The sequence below is a fragment of the Fistularia commersonii genome, chromosome 1, assembly GCF_037954325.1.
Source record: "Fistularia commersonii isolate RoL2024-O1a breed Wild chromosome 1, RoL_Fcom_v1.0, whole genome shotgun sequence".
Taxonomy (NCBI): domain Eukaryota; kingdom Metazoa; phylum Chordata; class Actinopteri; order Syngnathiformes; family Fistulariidae; genus Fistularia; species Fistularia commersonii.
This window is the reverse complement of record NC_141284.1, coordinates 17,911,294-17,924,399: the sequence shown is the minus strand read 5'-3', so window position 1 is coordinate 17,924,399 and position 13,106 is coordinate 17,911,294. Positions and strand designations below refer to the sequence as shown.

The following is a 13,106-nucleotide window of genomic DNA, read 5'->3' as shown; positions in this document are numbered from 1 at the left end:
TTTTTTTCTTTAGGTTGTAGCAATGTCTTCCTCATTCCTTATTTTAATCTTTCCAGATTAAGTTATACTATTTTTTGAATGTTTAGGTGATTCCCTCATTAATCCTATTTCAATTGACACAGAATTTAGAGAACAAAACTGAAAAATAGAAAAGCCCTCCATTGGTGGAGGGGATGCTCCGGGGTCCATATCGATTTGTTCCCCAATTCTGGATGAGAGTCAGAAAAGAGAACAGTTTTTGTTGGACACGGTTCTGTCTGTCGGAACGCCAGAAACTCAGAACCCTCCATTTTCCACCTCCAGAGAAGGGCGAAGCACTCACATTTCACTTGTTTATTTGGCTCCCGTCGCCATGGAAAACACTCAGCACGAGAGCGCCGCGGGCGCATACATTGTCCGGGTCCCGTGCGCACGACCCGGCGGTGGCATCGCATCAGATCACGTCACGGAGTGGCAAGGCGGCATCGACGCGCCCCTCCCCCCCTGCTTTGACAGAAAATCGAGTTTAACCAAAGTGTAAAGTTTAGAAAGTGTGGGGCTCGAAACGAAGGGGGGTTTCAGAAGGGTGGGATAGAGGGATGAAGGAGGCAGAGACAGACAGGAAGGGGGAGCAGAGGGGGGAGGCCAGACCGCGGCTCCACACTCTATTTTCGACCACCGCATAATTTGAAACAGTATTTACAGAGATGAGGGTGCGAGCCCCCCCACATACGTACCACCAACCCAACCCCCGCCCCCCCTCCTCTAGCTCACTCGCCCACACCGCGGTTCGCTCAGACGACCCACGACATCTCGTGTGGTGAGAATTTAAAAAAATGGTGTGTGTGTGCGGAGGGAGGTGTCTGTAGGTTTTTTTTTTTAAGGGGGGGCTGAATCGTTCTTTTGATGCCTGGAAAAGTTAACGATGAGGGACTCCTCCACCCCCCAACCTCTCTCCCGCCCCCACATGGGGGGGAATTGCGGGGGGGGTCTGGAGTCGAAGAGCCCTGGATGTTCATTAAGGCACCATAAAACATGATATGTTTTCAGCTTTATGTGCTTTGCCCGTTTAATTATTCATCAGTTCTGCCAGAGAGATGTGCGTGTGTGCGCGCGTGCGCGCGCGCGTGTGTGTGTGTGTGTGTGTGTGTGTGTGTGTGTCTGCGCGTGAGCATGTATGTGTGTGAATTCATGTGGTGTACACGCTTTGAAAAAGATTGACATAGTGTAAGTCCTTTCATCTTTCAATAGACACATGTGTTAGCAAAGGGTATGCATTTTGTGTGTGTGTGTGTGTGTGTGTGTGTGCATGTGCGTGTGTGCGTGCGTGCGTGCGTGCGCATGTGTGTGTGCATGTGCATATGTGAGTATCATCTTACAGGTTTGACTTGCTACAAATCTAAAAAACAGACAGGCTCATTGACTATACATGCATGTCTGTGTGTGCAGCACATATATAAGCAGCCAATATAAAAAGTATCATTTCCTCACGTGTGTAAATATCAGCAGTACTGGGACATAAAAGTACCTACAGCCACGCTGTGAAAATTGAAACCAGGTTTTGCTTAGACTAAAAGGGATTATAGCAAATTGATTGAATGTTTTCACAATTATTTTTATAAATATAATTTTAGTTTTTTTATTGTAAATACTAACACTTTGAATGCAATCATATTGATTTTGTTTTTTCAGGCAGAAGGTAGTTGTTGTTTTTCAATGAATGTCTATTTTTTTTCTCTTGACCAAATTTCAAACCCCTTGACGGTCTGCATCACTGAGTCATTTAACAGGAGGTGGTTTGATCCTTTTTTTTTTTCTTTACCTACATTAGTTTTTTGAATTAGCAACATGTTGAAAAGAGAAATGCAAATCAAACATTAATATTGTAATTTAGCTGAAATCCACCAGAAATAAAATTATCTGAAAGTTAGAAAAAAGGAAATTAGAAATATGCAAAGTAAAAGAAATTTAAAAAAATACCTCAAAGTAATTTGTCATTCTCAAAAAAAAACCTGACAAGAGTATACTATGATTTTTTGTTTAAGAAAAGGTCATGTTAATTGGAAGAAAATATGTTTTTAATTGATATTGAAAGGAAATAAATAAAATCAGCAAAAATAACAATTCAATGAGTTGAAAAAACTACACCTTGAAGCGACGATTTAAAATCTATTGAAAGTATCAGGTATATAAAAAAAACAACAGGTTTTTAAAAAAAGGACTATCATCACTTTCATTTTAGTGTAAAGGAATTTGCACCTGTCCTCCTTTCCCCTCCATCGATCACCCACCACCTCTCCATCTCTTTCCCCTCTCTGGCAGAGCTTTGTCAGTTTTCGAACGGAGGCGCTCGATAAGTTGAAACTGTCCAACGTGACGGAGGGCGATGGCGGGCGGTACTCCTGCCGCGCCTCCAATTTTGTAGGCAAGTCGGAAAACGTTTTCTGGCTTAACGTGCACAAACCAGGTAAAAAAAAAAAAATAGAAATAAAAAATAATGAAAATCCTGAACTCCTTTCGCCACCTCCATCCCTCTGCTGGGTCTCCTCCTCTCTGCGGGACTTCTTTTGGTTTTTGGGTTCTGGCTGGTTGGCTAGTAAGACTTTACATTTATCTCTACATATGCAAATACACATGCACAAACACAGGCATACACATTCCAAAGCTAATAGCATCATTCAGGCTGACAGCCGGCGTTACTTTATCTTTGGCCCTGATCAATAATAAACACAGTATCACGCCATTTATTATCCAAGCAATTTGAAAAGCCTGCAACACACACACGCTTGCAGGCTGGTATTGATTCTCCCTGGAAGTGAATTCTCCAGCTGTTCATTACCCAAGCCACGCCCACCTCCTGCCAAGCTGCCTCAGACGCCTTGCTGGAAATGCTCGTCCCCCACTCCCCGCCCACCGCTAGACACAGGGAAACACACGCTGCTTCAGTTTGTCGAATATAAGTTGAGTTTAAATGGTTCATTAGAAAGTTGAAGTTGAAAATGTGCAGTTTCAGAAAAAGAACAACTAAAGTTTAATTACTTGTAATTTTATGTGAATAAACTACAATAGCAGATATTTTATGTATCACTCTTTTGTTATAATGGGTATTGTTATTGCAAAGAGCACTGCAACTAGCATTTATAATTTTATATCAAGGCATGTATTTTTAAAGTAACATAAAGGTAAAGTGAAAATATTTATTTTTTATGCATTATTTTATTTTTGAGCTATTTTTCAACTCCAATGCAGATTTAAAAAAAAAAAACTGACCATACATATTCCAGCGACGTCCTTTCTGGAGAAAACATTCGGGCCATAGGGAAAAATCGCACTACCTGTGTGACAGACATCCGCAACCCCCCACCACCCACCCCCACTTACTGTTAAATCCAGTCAATGAGCAAGGGTCGCTCCCGGTACCCCTTTTTTTTTGGTGATGGTGCTGCTTTGGGTGTTTCCAGGTGCCGCTGGTGATTTCACTTTGGCCTTCCTGTCCCCTCCACGGTGCATTCAGTGACTCCTCTGATAATCTCCGGGCTCATAATGTCTCTCTCTCTCTCTCTATTTCTTTGTTCTCTTCCTCCACCCCCCAACCCCTCCGACAGACGGCCGGTATTAACACCACTGATAAGGAGCTAGAGGTTCTCTTCTTGACCAATGTATCTTTCGAGGACGCGGGCGAGTACACTTGCCTGGCGGGGAACTCTATCGGCTTTGCTTACCACTCTGCTTGGCTGACGGTGCTTCCAGGTATCGACATCGCCTTTGTTCGCTGCCCTCCGGATGCCTACTTTTAAAAAAATATTTAATGCATATATTTGTTTCACTCTGTAGCGCAACAGCAGGCTTCACCCTAGAAAGTAAACACTCATACATACAAATATATGTGTGTGAGTGTGTGTGTGTACATATATGTCCTTAAATTTCTGAAAAGCACCTCCTGATTCTGCAGCATTAATGGAAATGCAGATCATTTGGGACAAACAGCAGTTTGCCGCTGATTCCACAGTGGTAGAGGAAGAGGTCACACTTATGCTTACGATTTGATTTTAATTCAAGTAAGGCACTCACTGAGCCTAGTTTTTGTTATTTCTCATTTGTATCTGATGTAGTTTATCGATGATGACAACCTGAATGGAAACCATTTTTCAACATGAACGTGTATTAGCCTGGATATCTGCTAATTGCCCATTGGCTGCTTTGCCCTCAAAGACTCTTTGTCCCTAGACTTAAATTGAGGCAGAACCAAAATAAGAACAGTTAGAGAAAGCCGAAAGGCCACAAAGTGACCCGATGAATCCCCTGATTGATTGAGTGACTGTTAAAAAGTCTAGATGAGCATCAGTGGGGTAAACCAAACCCGAACCATGTGACCCACTGCGCTGCAGAGTGAAGCCACATGTAATTATGTTTGTCATGAAACTGAACAGGAGCCAGGGCATTTTGACCGAAAGCATCCTCCCTCCCCCTCACCTCTAGCAGCAGTCAGTCCAGAGAAGGTGGACTACTACGCCGACATCCTCATCTATGTGACAGGCTGCGTGCTCTTCATCCTGGCGGTGGTCATCGTGGTCCTTTGCAGGATGAGGATGACCACACAGAAGACGCTGCCCACGCCCCCTGTCCAGAAACTTTCAAAGTTCCCCCTCAAGAGACAGGTAACAGAAAGTAGATACAAGATTTGCACCATCTTTCTCCTCCTTCCCTCCCTAATCCTAGCTAATCCAGGAGATTTATTCCGATTTTCATTCATATAGGAAATTAAGATTTTTCCTAAACCTCTAGGAGTCATTTAGCTAGGATCACTTGCAGTACCATTGCTATATGTAGGTAATTTAAATTTCAGTAACATAATAAATCTGACTGATAAGCCAAAAGGAGAAGAAGAAGAAAAAGTCTGATTGACAGGGAAACAGGGGCATCTCAGTTTGGGACAAGAACATGATTGATTCAGCACAGAGTGATTTTTATTTAATTTTATCTTTATTGTTTTTTATTGTTTATGTTTATATATTTGTATTTACCGGTAATTCCCCATTTCATTATTTGCTAATTTATATATAAAAAGACAGAAAGAAGAGGAAGTCCAAAAGGAATCAGAATCAGAAACACTTTATCAATCCTGGAAAGTAACTGAGTAATGAGCTGCAGTGTCAGCTTACAGTATATATGGTCTGATGAGGCGAAAGTTCTTTATATTGGTGTTTAGTGTTTTACATAACTTCACATGTCATCCACATACATTTTGCATTTGGCTCTGTTGCAGCTGTTTGGTTAATCATCAATATATAAACTAAAACAGTAAGTGGCCTTGAATTGAAACTTGTGGAATACCCATTTACAAGCCTGGTCTGTTGACAGAGTAGAAGTCGGTCTAATCCATTGCTCTCCGTACTCAAGACAGAATTCTAACTTTGAGCTTATTATGGACCATTTGGTGGTTCATAGTGTCAAAGACTTTTTTTGGAGTGTAAGAATACTGCCACAACTTCATTTCCTTCCCCTAATTATTGTTTAATAGTTTCTCTGAGACAGCAATTTGCTATCTCTGTTGAGCGCCTTATTCTGAATCCAAATTGTTTGGGGTTCAGTAAATTGTCACTTTCCAGGTAATCAACTAGTGGTGTTGCAATTGTCTTCTCAAGAACTTTAGAGACTGCGGTTAAGGTGCAGGTTTGGTCTCTAATTGGAGACAAACTTGGGAACGTGAGTTATAATTGCTTTTCTCCAGGGCTTTTGAAATTCATTTGCTCTCATAGATGAGCCTACAACATTTCACTTGTGCTGAGAGGGAAATTTATTTTTCGATAACTAAACGTCCAACCCTCAATGATCCTTGGCCTTAGAATTCCTTATTTGCATTAAACTTCTTCATCAACTGCGTTTACTTCTTTGATACGAAAAGGAAATAAGAGCTCTCTCACTATGTTTTTGAACTTAACTGATTGGAAATTGGGGTGCCAGTATCTCAAATTATTCGATGACAAATGTTTTGAATTTGTTCGTCGTTTCCACATTGTAATAAATATTATATTGCATTTCAATGCCACACTGGATTATCTGAAATGTCTCTGAATATTTAGATGTTTCCAGAGCACTGAGCTTTTCCCGTTGGAATTAGCAATTACTTACATAAAGTGTGTTTTTTGGAGTACACAACTCCTTAATTACTTTATATTTTAACCCTTTGTGTGCTGTGTGTTTTTATAACTAATGAGTGTTTGAGCGTGATATCTCCTCTATTCATTAGTTGGCAAATATCTTTTATTTATCCATGGTGTTACCCTGCATCCTCCAACCCCTGGGATTACCAGTGGCTGAATATATCATCAAATCTGGAAGTGCCACAACTGGTTTTCATCTGGTAAATTTGCATAATTTGGCCCTGGTTAGTATTCTATAGATCTCTTTCTAATGATGCCATTTGGTTCTCGGGAATGCCAGCAAACTGTTGTTAACCAAAATCATTGCACCGGCATTGTAGACAATTTTTGTAAATTTTCTCACAATTAAAACCATATAATGGCCGGGCAGGCCTGTAATTAAATTATATGCCTTTTCAATTTTCCTGGAAATAATATGTTGAATTCAATTCTCCCAGAAATAGGCCTTGATAGTTACAATATAGTTGTTTAAGTTAAGCATCTAAATCCTGGTAGAATTAAAGCCCCATTTGACAGAGAGTTATAAGTCACAATAATAAATGTCATTGTTGTAGATAGCGTTACATTACTTGCCACAGCATTTTCACATTGATTTCTCTGCATTTAAAACCATTTCTAATGTAAATCAGTTATCCATCCCCTCCCTCCTGTCAATCTTTCTTTTTATGAATCAGACATAACCCTGTGCAGCAGTCATGTGTGTTTGAATGTCACCATTTAGCCATCCTTCCGTTCCTTTCAACGAGAAAAATCCCGATTTAGAATCCATCAGTAAGTGATAGAGAGTAAAAATAAAGTTGAGGAATGAGATTATTGAATTGTCGGGATGCTAAAGAACTGCAGTAGGAGGGAAAACAAGCTTTATCTTTTTGTTCACACATCAGAAACATGGCCAGTCAGTGAAGCCAAATGCTAATCAGACTAGCATTCAAGATGGAAGCTGAGGGAAGCACTAGTTTGATTCAGACACTGAAGATATTCTCCTAGCTAATGGTGGTTGAACTCAATAAAAAAAAAAAGATAGTAAAAGGTACTTCGATATTACAGATCATATCCAGCCTGTAGGGGGTGTTTCTTTCCTGGAAAGAGGGAATATCACATCACCCATCCAATCCATCAAATTCATCCAATTTATTTAATCTCTCCACCCATTCACCTGTCCATCCATTCCATCTAATCATCCTCCCATCCATATAGACAGTTAATCCAGCCCACTTCATCCACCCATCCATATATTACTTTAACTATGCATCTTTTCATCCCATCATCCACTCATCCATCCATCTATTACCACATCCTATCTTCCACCAATCCACCTATTCATCATGTCATCCTATCATCCATCCATCCAATTGTGTACATTCCCCTATTGGTCCATCCACCCGTCCATTACTTAAGCCCATCATCCATCCGTCCATCCAGCCATCCATCCATCCATCCATCCAATAAATCAAATCCACTGGGTCCCACCATCCATCCAACATGTCATCCCATCAATCTACCCATTTATCCATCCAATGAATCAAGTCCACTCAATCCAGCCATCAGTCCACAAATTTATCCCATCTATCTATTCAATAAATCAAGTACATTCAATCCATTCATCACTTCATCTCATCACCCACCCATCCATCTCTTCAGTAATTCAAGTGAGCTCATTTCATCCATCCATCCATCCATCCATCCATCCATCCGTCTATCCATTGATTGATTCACCGATCATTTCATCCCATCAATTCTTCAGCGTCTCTCATACCTGAAGGCTCCTAAGGCTTCTTCAATCTACATCTCATTCACAAACCCATCTAGATTGCTCCAGTTGCAATGGGGTATAAATGAATTACATACTTGTAGTTTTCAGCCAAATGTGGAAGTTCAAATTAAAGGCGTGAATGAAGTCTTCAGAAAACAAGCTATGTTGCAGATGTGATCTGACCCTAGCGAGGAGGACAATAAAAATCGGACATGTCGAGGAAGACCAGACATTTTTTGACGTTTTTTTTTTCCAATCCCACCGAAAGACTAGAGCCTCTTCTTAGTTCCAAGATCTCCAATTTCACTCCTCATCTTCACCGAACCATGAAACGCAGTGCGACTCCAAAATGAGCATTGCATACAGAAAATAACCTTTTTTTTTTAATTTAATTTTAACTTCAAAAGGAAAGTTGAAGAAATTCCCCGACATTCCCTATCCCTGGTTGACCACACCCCCGCCCCCATGCCTCCTCCACTGCCTCCAGCTGCCACGTGGTTGTTTCGCTCCAACTTTGGCTTCATAATTGAAGGGTTGTGCAGCTTGAAATCTAAGAGAGTCTTTTTTTTCCCCAGAAAACTTTGAGTTTTTGGGGGAAACGTGTTATTTTGTACAAATCAAAGTTTGGTTAATATTGTGTTTCCCCACAAATGCAGGCCTTTTTTCTCTTTTTTCCTCTTCCTAACCAGATAAGGGATGATGGATCCGATTTATACAAAGAAACAAAATGAGCTCTAATTGTAGCCTCCCACTCTTCTCTTCCTCGTCCATATATTTGGTCTTATAAGGCCAGTGAGGGGGGAAAAGATCTTATTGCATTTTTCTGTAATCTTCACTTCGTTTTTGTAAAGCTAATCTCTCGCTTCTCTCCTTTCTCTTTCATAACTTTGAGTAAATCTCCTGTAAACCTCCTGGCATGTTCTCTCAGATATTACTTTTTCATGCCTTTCAAATTTTGGTCTGGCCATTTTTTTTTTTTTTAAGCTTCATAGCACTTTCTCATTTTTCCTTTCCGTGGTGGAGACAAGGAAGTCCGGTGAAGTGGACGCCTTGGTGTTGGCGTCCGGCGGCCTCGGCCCCTTCAGCTGCACAAAAAACAAACAGATTCATCAAAACCCGGGTGGGGGGTGTCTGCCCTCCCTCTCCCTGCAGTCAGATAAATGGCGGGAGGATGTTGAGCCCACGGCTCGCTGACGGCAGCCGAGGTGCGTGGAAATGGACTCTTCTGATGGATTGAGTCGTCTGTCCCTTCGCCCCATCTCGTCCTTCATTCGTCTTTGTTTACTTCCTGCTTTCCTCCAGCTGGCTGTTTGGAAAGAAATCTCTGCTGGTCGCCACAAATCAGATTGTTGTTATTTATTCGTTGTTTTTGTCTGTTCCTCGACGCTGCTCAGACATCAGTCCTCAGATGCAATCTTTCCCATGGTTTCTTTTTTTTACTTTTTTGCAATATACGGGATACATATTTTGCATACTTATTGACTCAGCTGAGTTAAGAGTTAGTCTTTACATTCTGAGGAGTTTTAAATGACTGAATGAGTGAAGTTTTCAAAAAAAAAAAACAACAGCACGATCATGGGAAAAAAATAGTCTTGAAAAATCAAGTGCAGTGTTTCCTTCAGTTTCCAGTACTACTTTCATAAGTACCACGGATTTGTTTGGGCATCAGGGCAGTCTAGAGGTGAGCACATCTGCCTCACAACAGGTGGTTTTCCAGGTTCTATTCAACTGGTTCAATGGGTTCTCCATGCTCTCCTGCCTGGTTCTCACCACCGTCTCTCACTGGCTCACCGGCTTCCCTGAACACCCAAAACTACACATAGGTGCGAATGAGACGATGAACGGTTTGACATCTGTATTTGTGTGTGCCCTGTGATTGATGGACAAGGGATCAGCCCAGGTTGTTCTCTTTTGGTCGAGTTGTTTCCAGAACAATGCAAATTATAATTCTCTACACCTCTGTCTTCCAACTTGATTAGGTTCACAAACTTCGATTGTAGGATTCCAGAGCTTCACATCCTTTCCTGTCCTCCCTCCGTTTGTCCCAATACTCATCCCTTCACTTCCTTTCGGAGACGATAACAGTCTGTTTTTTGCACCCAAGCAGGTGTCCTTGGATTCCAACTCCTCAATGAACTCCAACACACCACTGGTCAGGATCGCCCGCCTGTCGTCCAGCGACGGCCCCATGCTGGCCAACGTCTCGGAGCTGGAGCTGCCCTCCGACCCGAAGTGGGAGTTCCCTCGAACACGGTGAGGAAGGAGAAGATCGAGATCTGGGGGTAGTCGTTTTTCCAGAGTTTTTTTTCCCCACCCTATCTCATCAGAGGCAGGGTGTCGGTTTTCAGTCTTATGCCTTAATTTGCTGTGGAAACATTACCGGACTGAGCATCAAGGTCATCACTTTGTCCACCTACACACCCAACTAACCACATAGGGAGACACTTTTGTGAAATGCCAGCTCAACATCATACACTTCACACCACCCTGATGCCCCTCTGCTCTTTACTATTTCTTTTTCAGGCTAACTTTGGGTAAACCCCTGGGCGAGGGCTGCTTTGGGCAGGTGGTGATGGCTGAGGCCATTGGTATTGACAAGGAGAAGCCAAATAAGCCGCTAACCGTTGCTGTGAAAATGCTTAAAGGTTTGTGGTTGTTTTGCAAAAAACTCCTTGACTTCAATGTTGTTGGGTGGCATTCCAAGAGCTTTTTTAGTTAGCTTTGTCCGATGTCTTTGTCCGATCTGTTATCATCCTGATCCAGCTTGCTCCTTCTCTCCTCCCTCTTTCCATGTAGACGACGCCACAGACAAGGATTTGTCTGATCTTGTATCGGAAATGGAGATGATGAAGATGATCGGCAAACACAAAAACATCATCAACCTGCTGGGAGCGTGCACTCAGGACGGTGAGGCCCTTGCCGAGGAACAGCTGACGAAAAGTCCTGTCACCAAAACGCTGACCCTGTGCTGTGTGTTGCCCTCAGGTCCACTGTACGTCCTGGTGGAGTACGCCTCCAAAGGCAACCTGAGGGAGTACCTGCGGGCGCGTCGGGCGCCAGGGATGGACTACTCCTTCGACACCTGTAAAATCCCAGATGAGCAGCTCACCTTCAAAGACTTGGTGTCTTGCGCCTACCAGGTCGCCCGAGGCATGGAGTACCTCGCCTCTCAGAAGGTCAGTCAGTTTATCTACAGATATGCCCGTTCGTGTTTGTGTGGGCTGAAAAGCCCTGGCAACTATGACATGAACACCTTTGTCAGCTAGACACCTGTCAAAAGCGTTTAAAAAAGGACACTTGCTAAAAACATTTTCCTTACTGATTCCGATTCTTTCAAAAATGGGAGAGGTATAGACACTGAAGCAAGTCTTTGAATAACCCAAAAATGTGGGATTTATTGGGCCTCGACAGACTATGAAGAGGATCGAACATGTAGCGCAGGTGCGATAAGTTGGCGTGAGACAAAAACAAAATCGGAAGAGTCAGGATCATTTCCAGGCCTCAGGGTTTAAATGCATCGGATCAGGGGGCTTCAAGTAAACCAATATATTGTCTCACTGTTCTGTGCTGCAGGAGTGTTGCTCTTGTTTATCTTTGGAGTAAATTGACAGCATGTGCTTCTAAGTGAGCTTCCTCCATCCACACACACCCAAACACACATCTCAAGTCATAGGTTGAACAGTATTTTTGTCTGTTTCTCAATCACATTTCAGAGTTAAACCATTGAATTTCCAATTTTTCAATTTGTGATTCCTCCTCCTTCCTTACTCGTAGATGTTCAAAAAAAAAAAAAAAAAAAAACAGCTCACACGTCAGGCAATAAAGCATGACGGGCACAGCTGCCGTAACCAAGAATGGGTCGATCATCCTCCTGGCTTGGGTTCACGACTTAATTCTGCGGGAAATAAGAGTTTGAGCTCTGGAGAAGAAACAAATTGACCTGTGCCGTGTTCTGAAGTTTTAAAGAGTTGGATTAGAACTTGAGAGACATTCTGTTAACACACTGTGTGTGTGTGTGTGTGTGTGTGTGTGTCTGTGTGTCTGTGTGTGTGTGTGTGTGCGTGTGTGCGTGTGTGTGCGTGTGTGCGTGTGTGTGCGTGTGTGTGCGTGTGTGTGCGTGTGCGTGTGTGTGCGTGTGTGTGTGTGTGTGTGTGTGTGTGTGTGTGTGTGTGTGTGTGCGTGCGTGCGTGTGTGTGTGTTTGGGGTTTCTTTCCTTAGTGTATCCACAGAGATCTGGCGGCCCGAAACGTCCTTGTGACTGAGGACAATGTGATGAAGATTGCCGACTTTGGTCTCGCAAGAGATGTGCACAATATAGACTACTACAAAAAGACCACAAATGTGAGTTGACCTCCTTCAGGAAAATAAAACACAGACACACCCATCTGCTTGAACCTGCTAGAGGGGATTTTACTGAGTGCACGATGGTTGTAGTACTGTAAACTGAGCTGTCTTTCTGGACTCCTTCGAGATTGGAACAAAATACAACAGACTCACCATCATCAAATTCCTGCCTGGTGAAGGGGAACAAAGTTTTGCAAGAAACTTAGAAATATGGAAATGTAGAAACGGTTAATGCTGTTGTGAATAGAGATCAATGATTTACATCTTTTGGTTCCTTTATTGTAAATCAGACCCCTAATCCATGTTTTGGGGTGACTGGGTTGATCTCAGCTCCGTGTACCACCTGTCCAAATTGTCCATGGGTGTGAATGGAAAGTGAATGTCTGGATATCTCCATATGTGATGGACAGGTGACCCTTCCAGGTTAAACCCTGCCTCTCACCCAATGTTAGCAGGAATTGGCTCCAGCTCTTCCCATGAACCTGAGAGCCGATTAAGTTAAAATAGCTATATATATTAAAATGTGGCAAGAGCCGAAATGTTTTCGCAAGTTTGAATGTGGTTGCTCTGGATGGAGGTCCTCTGGAGGTCAAAGGCGTGTTAGCTGTTCAAACATCCTCATCTGTTGATATCCAAAACTCTTTGTCTTTACGGACCGATTCCTTCGCCGTCTGCTGCGTGCAGAGCGCTACTGCTGACCCAAGCTGAAATGTATGTCTGTCTGTTTTGGCAGGGTCGTCTCCCCGTGAAATGGATGGCTCCGGAGGCCCTGTTCGACCGGGTGTACACGCATCAGAGCGACGTGTGAGTTTTCACAGGCTAACCGTCACATGCCGACTGGCATGCCGAAATGCCGCCTGGAATCC

At 42.7% G+C, this 13,106-nt stretch overlaps 1 protein-coding gene across 3 annotated transcripts in view; it reads left to right on the top strand.

The window, feature by feature from the left end:
• Positions 1-13,106, top strand: part of fgfr3 (fibroblast growth factor receptor 3) — a 43,014-nt gene that overhangs the window by 23,927 nt on the left and 5,981 nt on the right. The window contains exons 6-13 of one of the 3 annotated variants that reach the window (XM_086152292.1): positions 3,585-3,729; positions 4,459-4,637; positions 10,001-10,149; positions 10,420-10,541; positions 10,693-10,803; positions 10,882-11,072; positions 12,115-12,237; positions 12,974-13,044. In XM_086152292.1, coding sequence (XP_086008418.1) covers positions 3,585-3,729; positions 4,459-4,637; positions 10,001-10,149; positions 10,420-10,541; positions 10,693-10,803; positions 10,882-11,072; positions 12,115-12,237; positions 12,974-13,044 — 1,091 coding nt within the window. The remainder of the gene's footprint in view (positions 1-3,584; positions 3,730-4,458; positions 4,638-10,000; positions 10,150-10,419; positions 10,542-10,692; positions 10,804-10,881; positions 11,073-12,114; positions 12,238-12,973; positions 13,045-13,106) is intronic. The other 2 variants (XM_086152281.1, XM_086152272.1) reach the window with 2 other exon arrangements.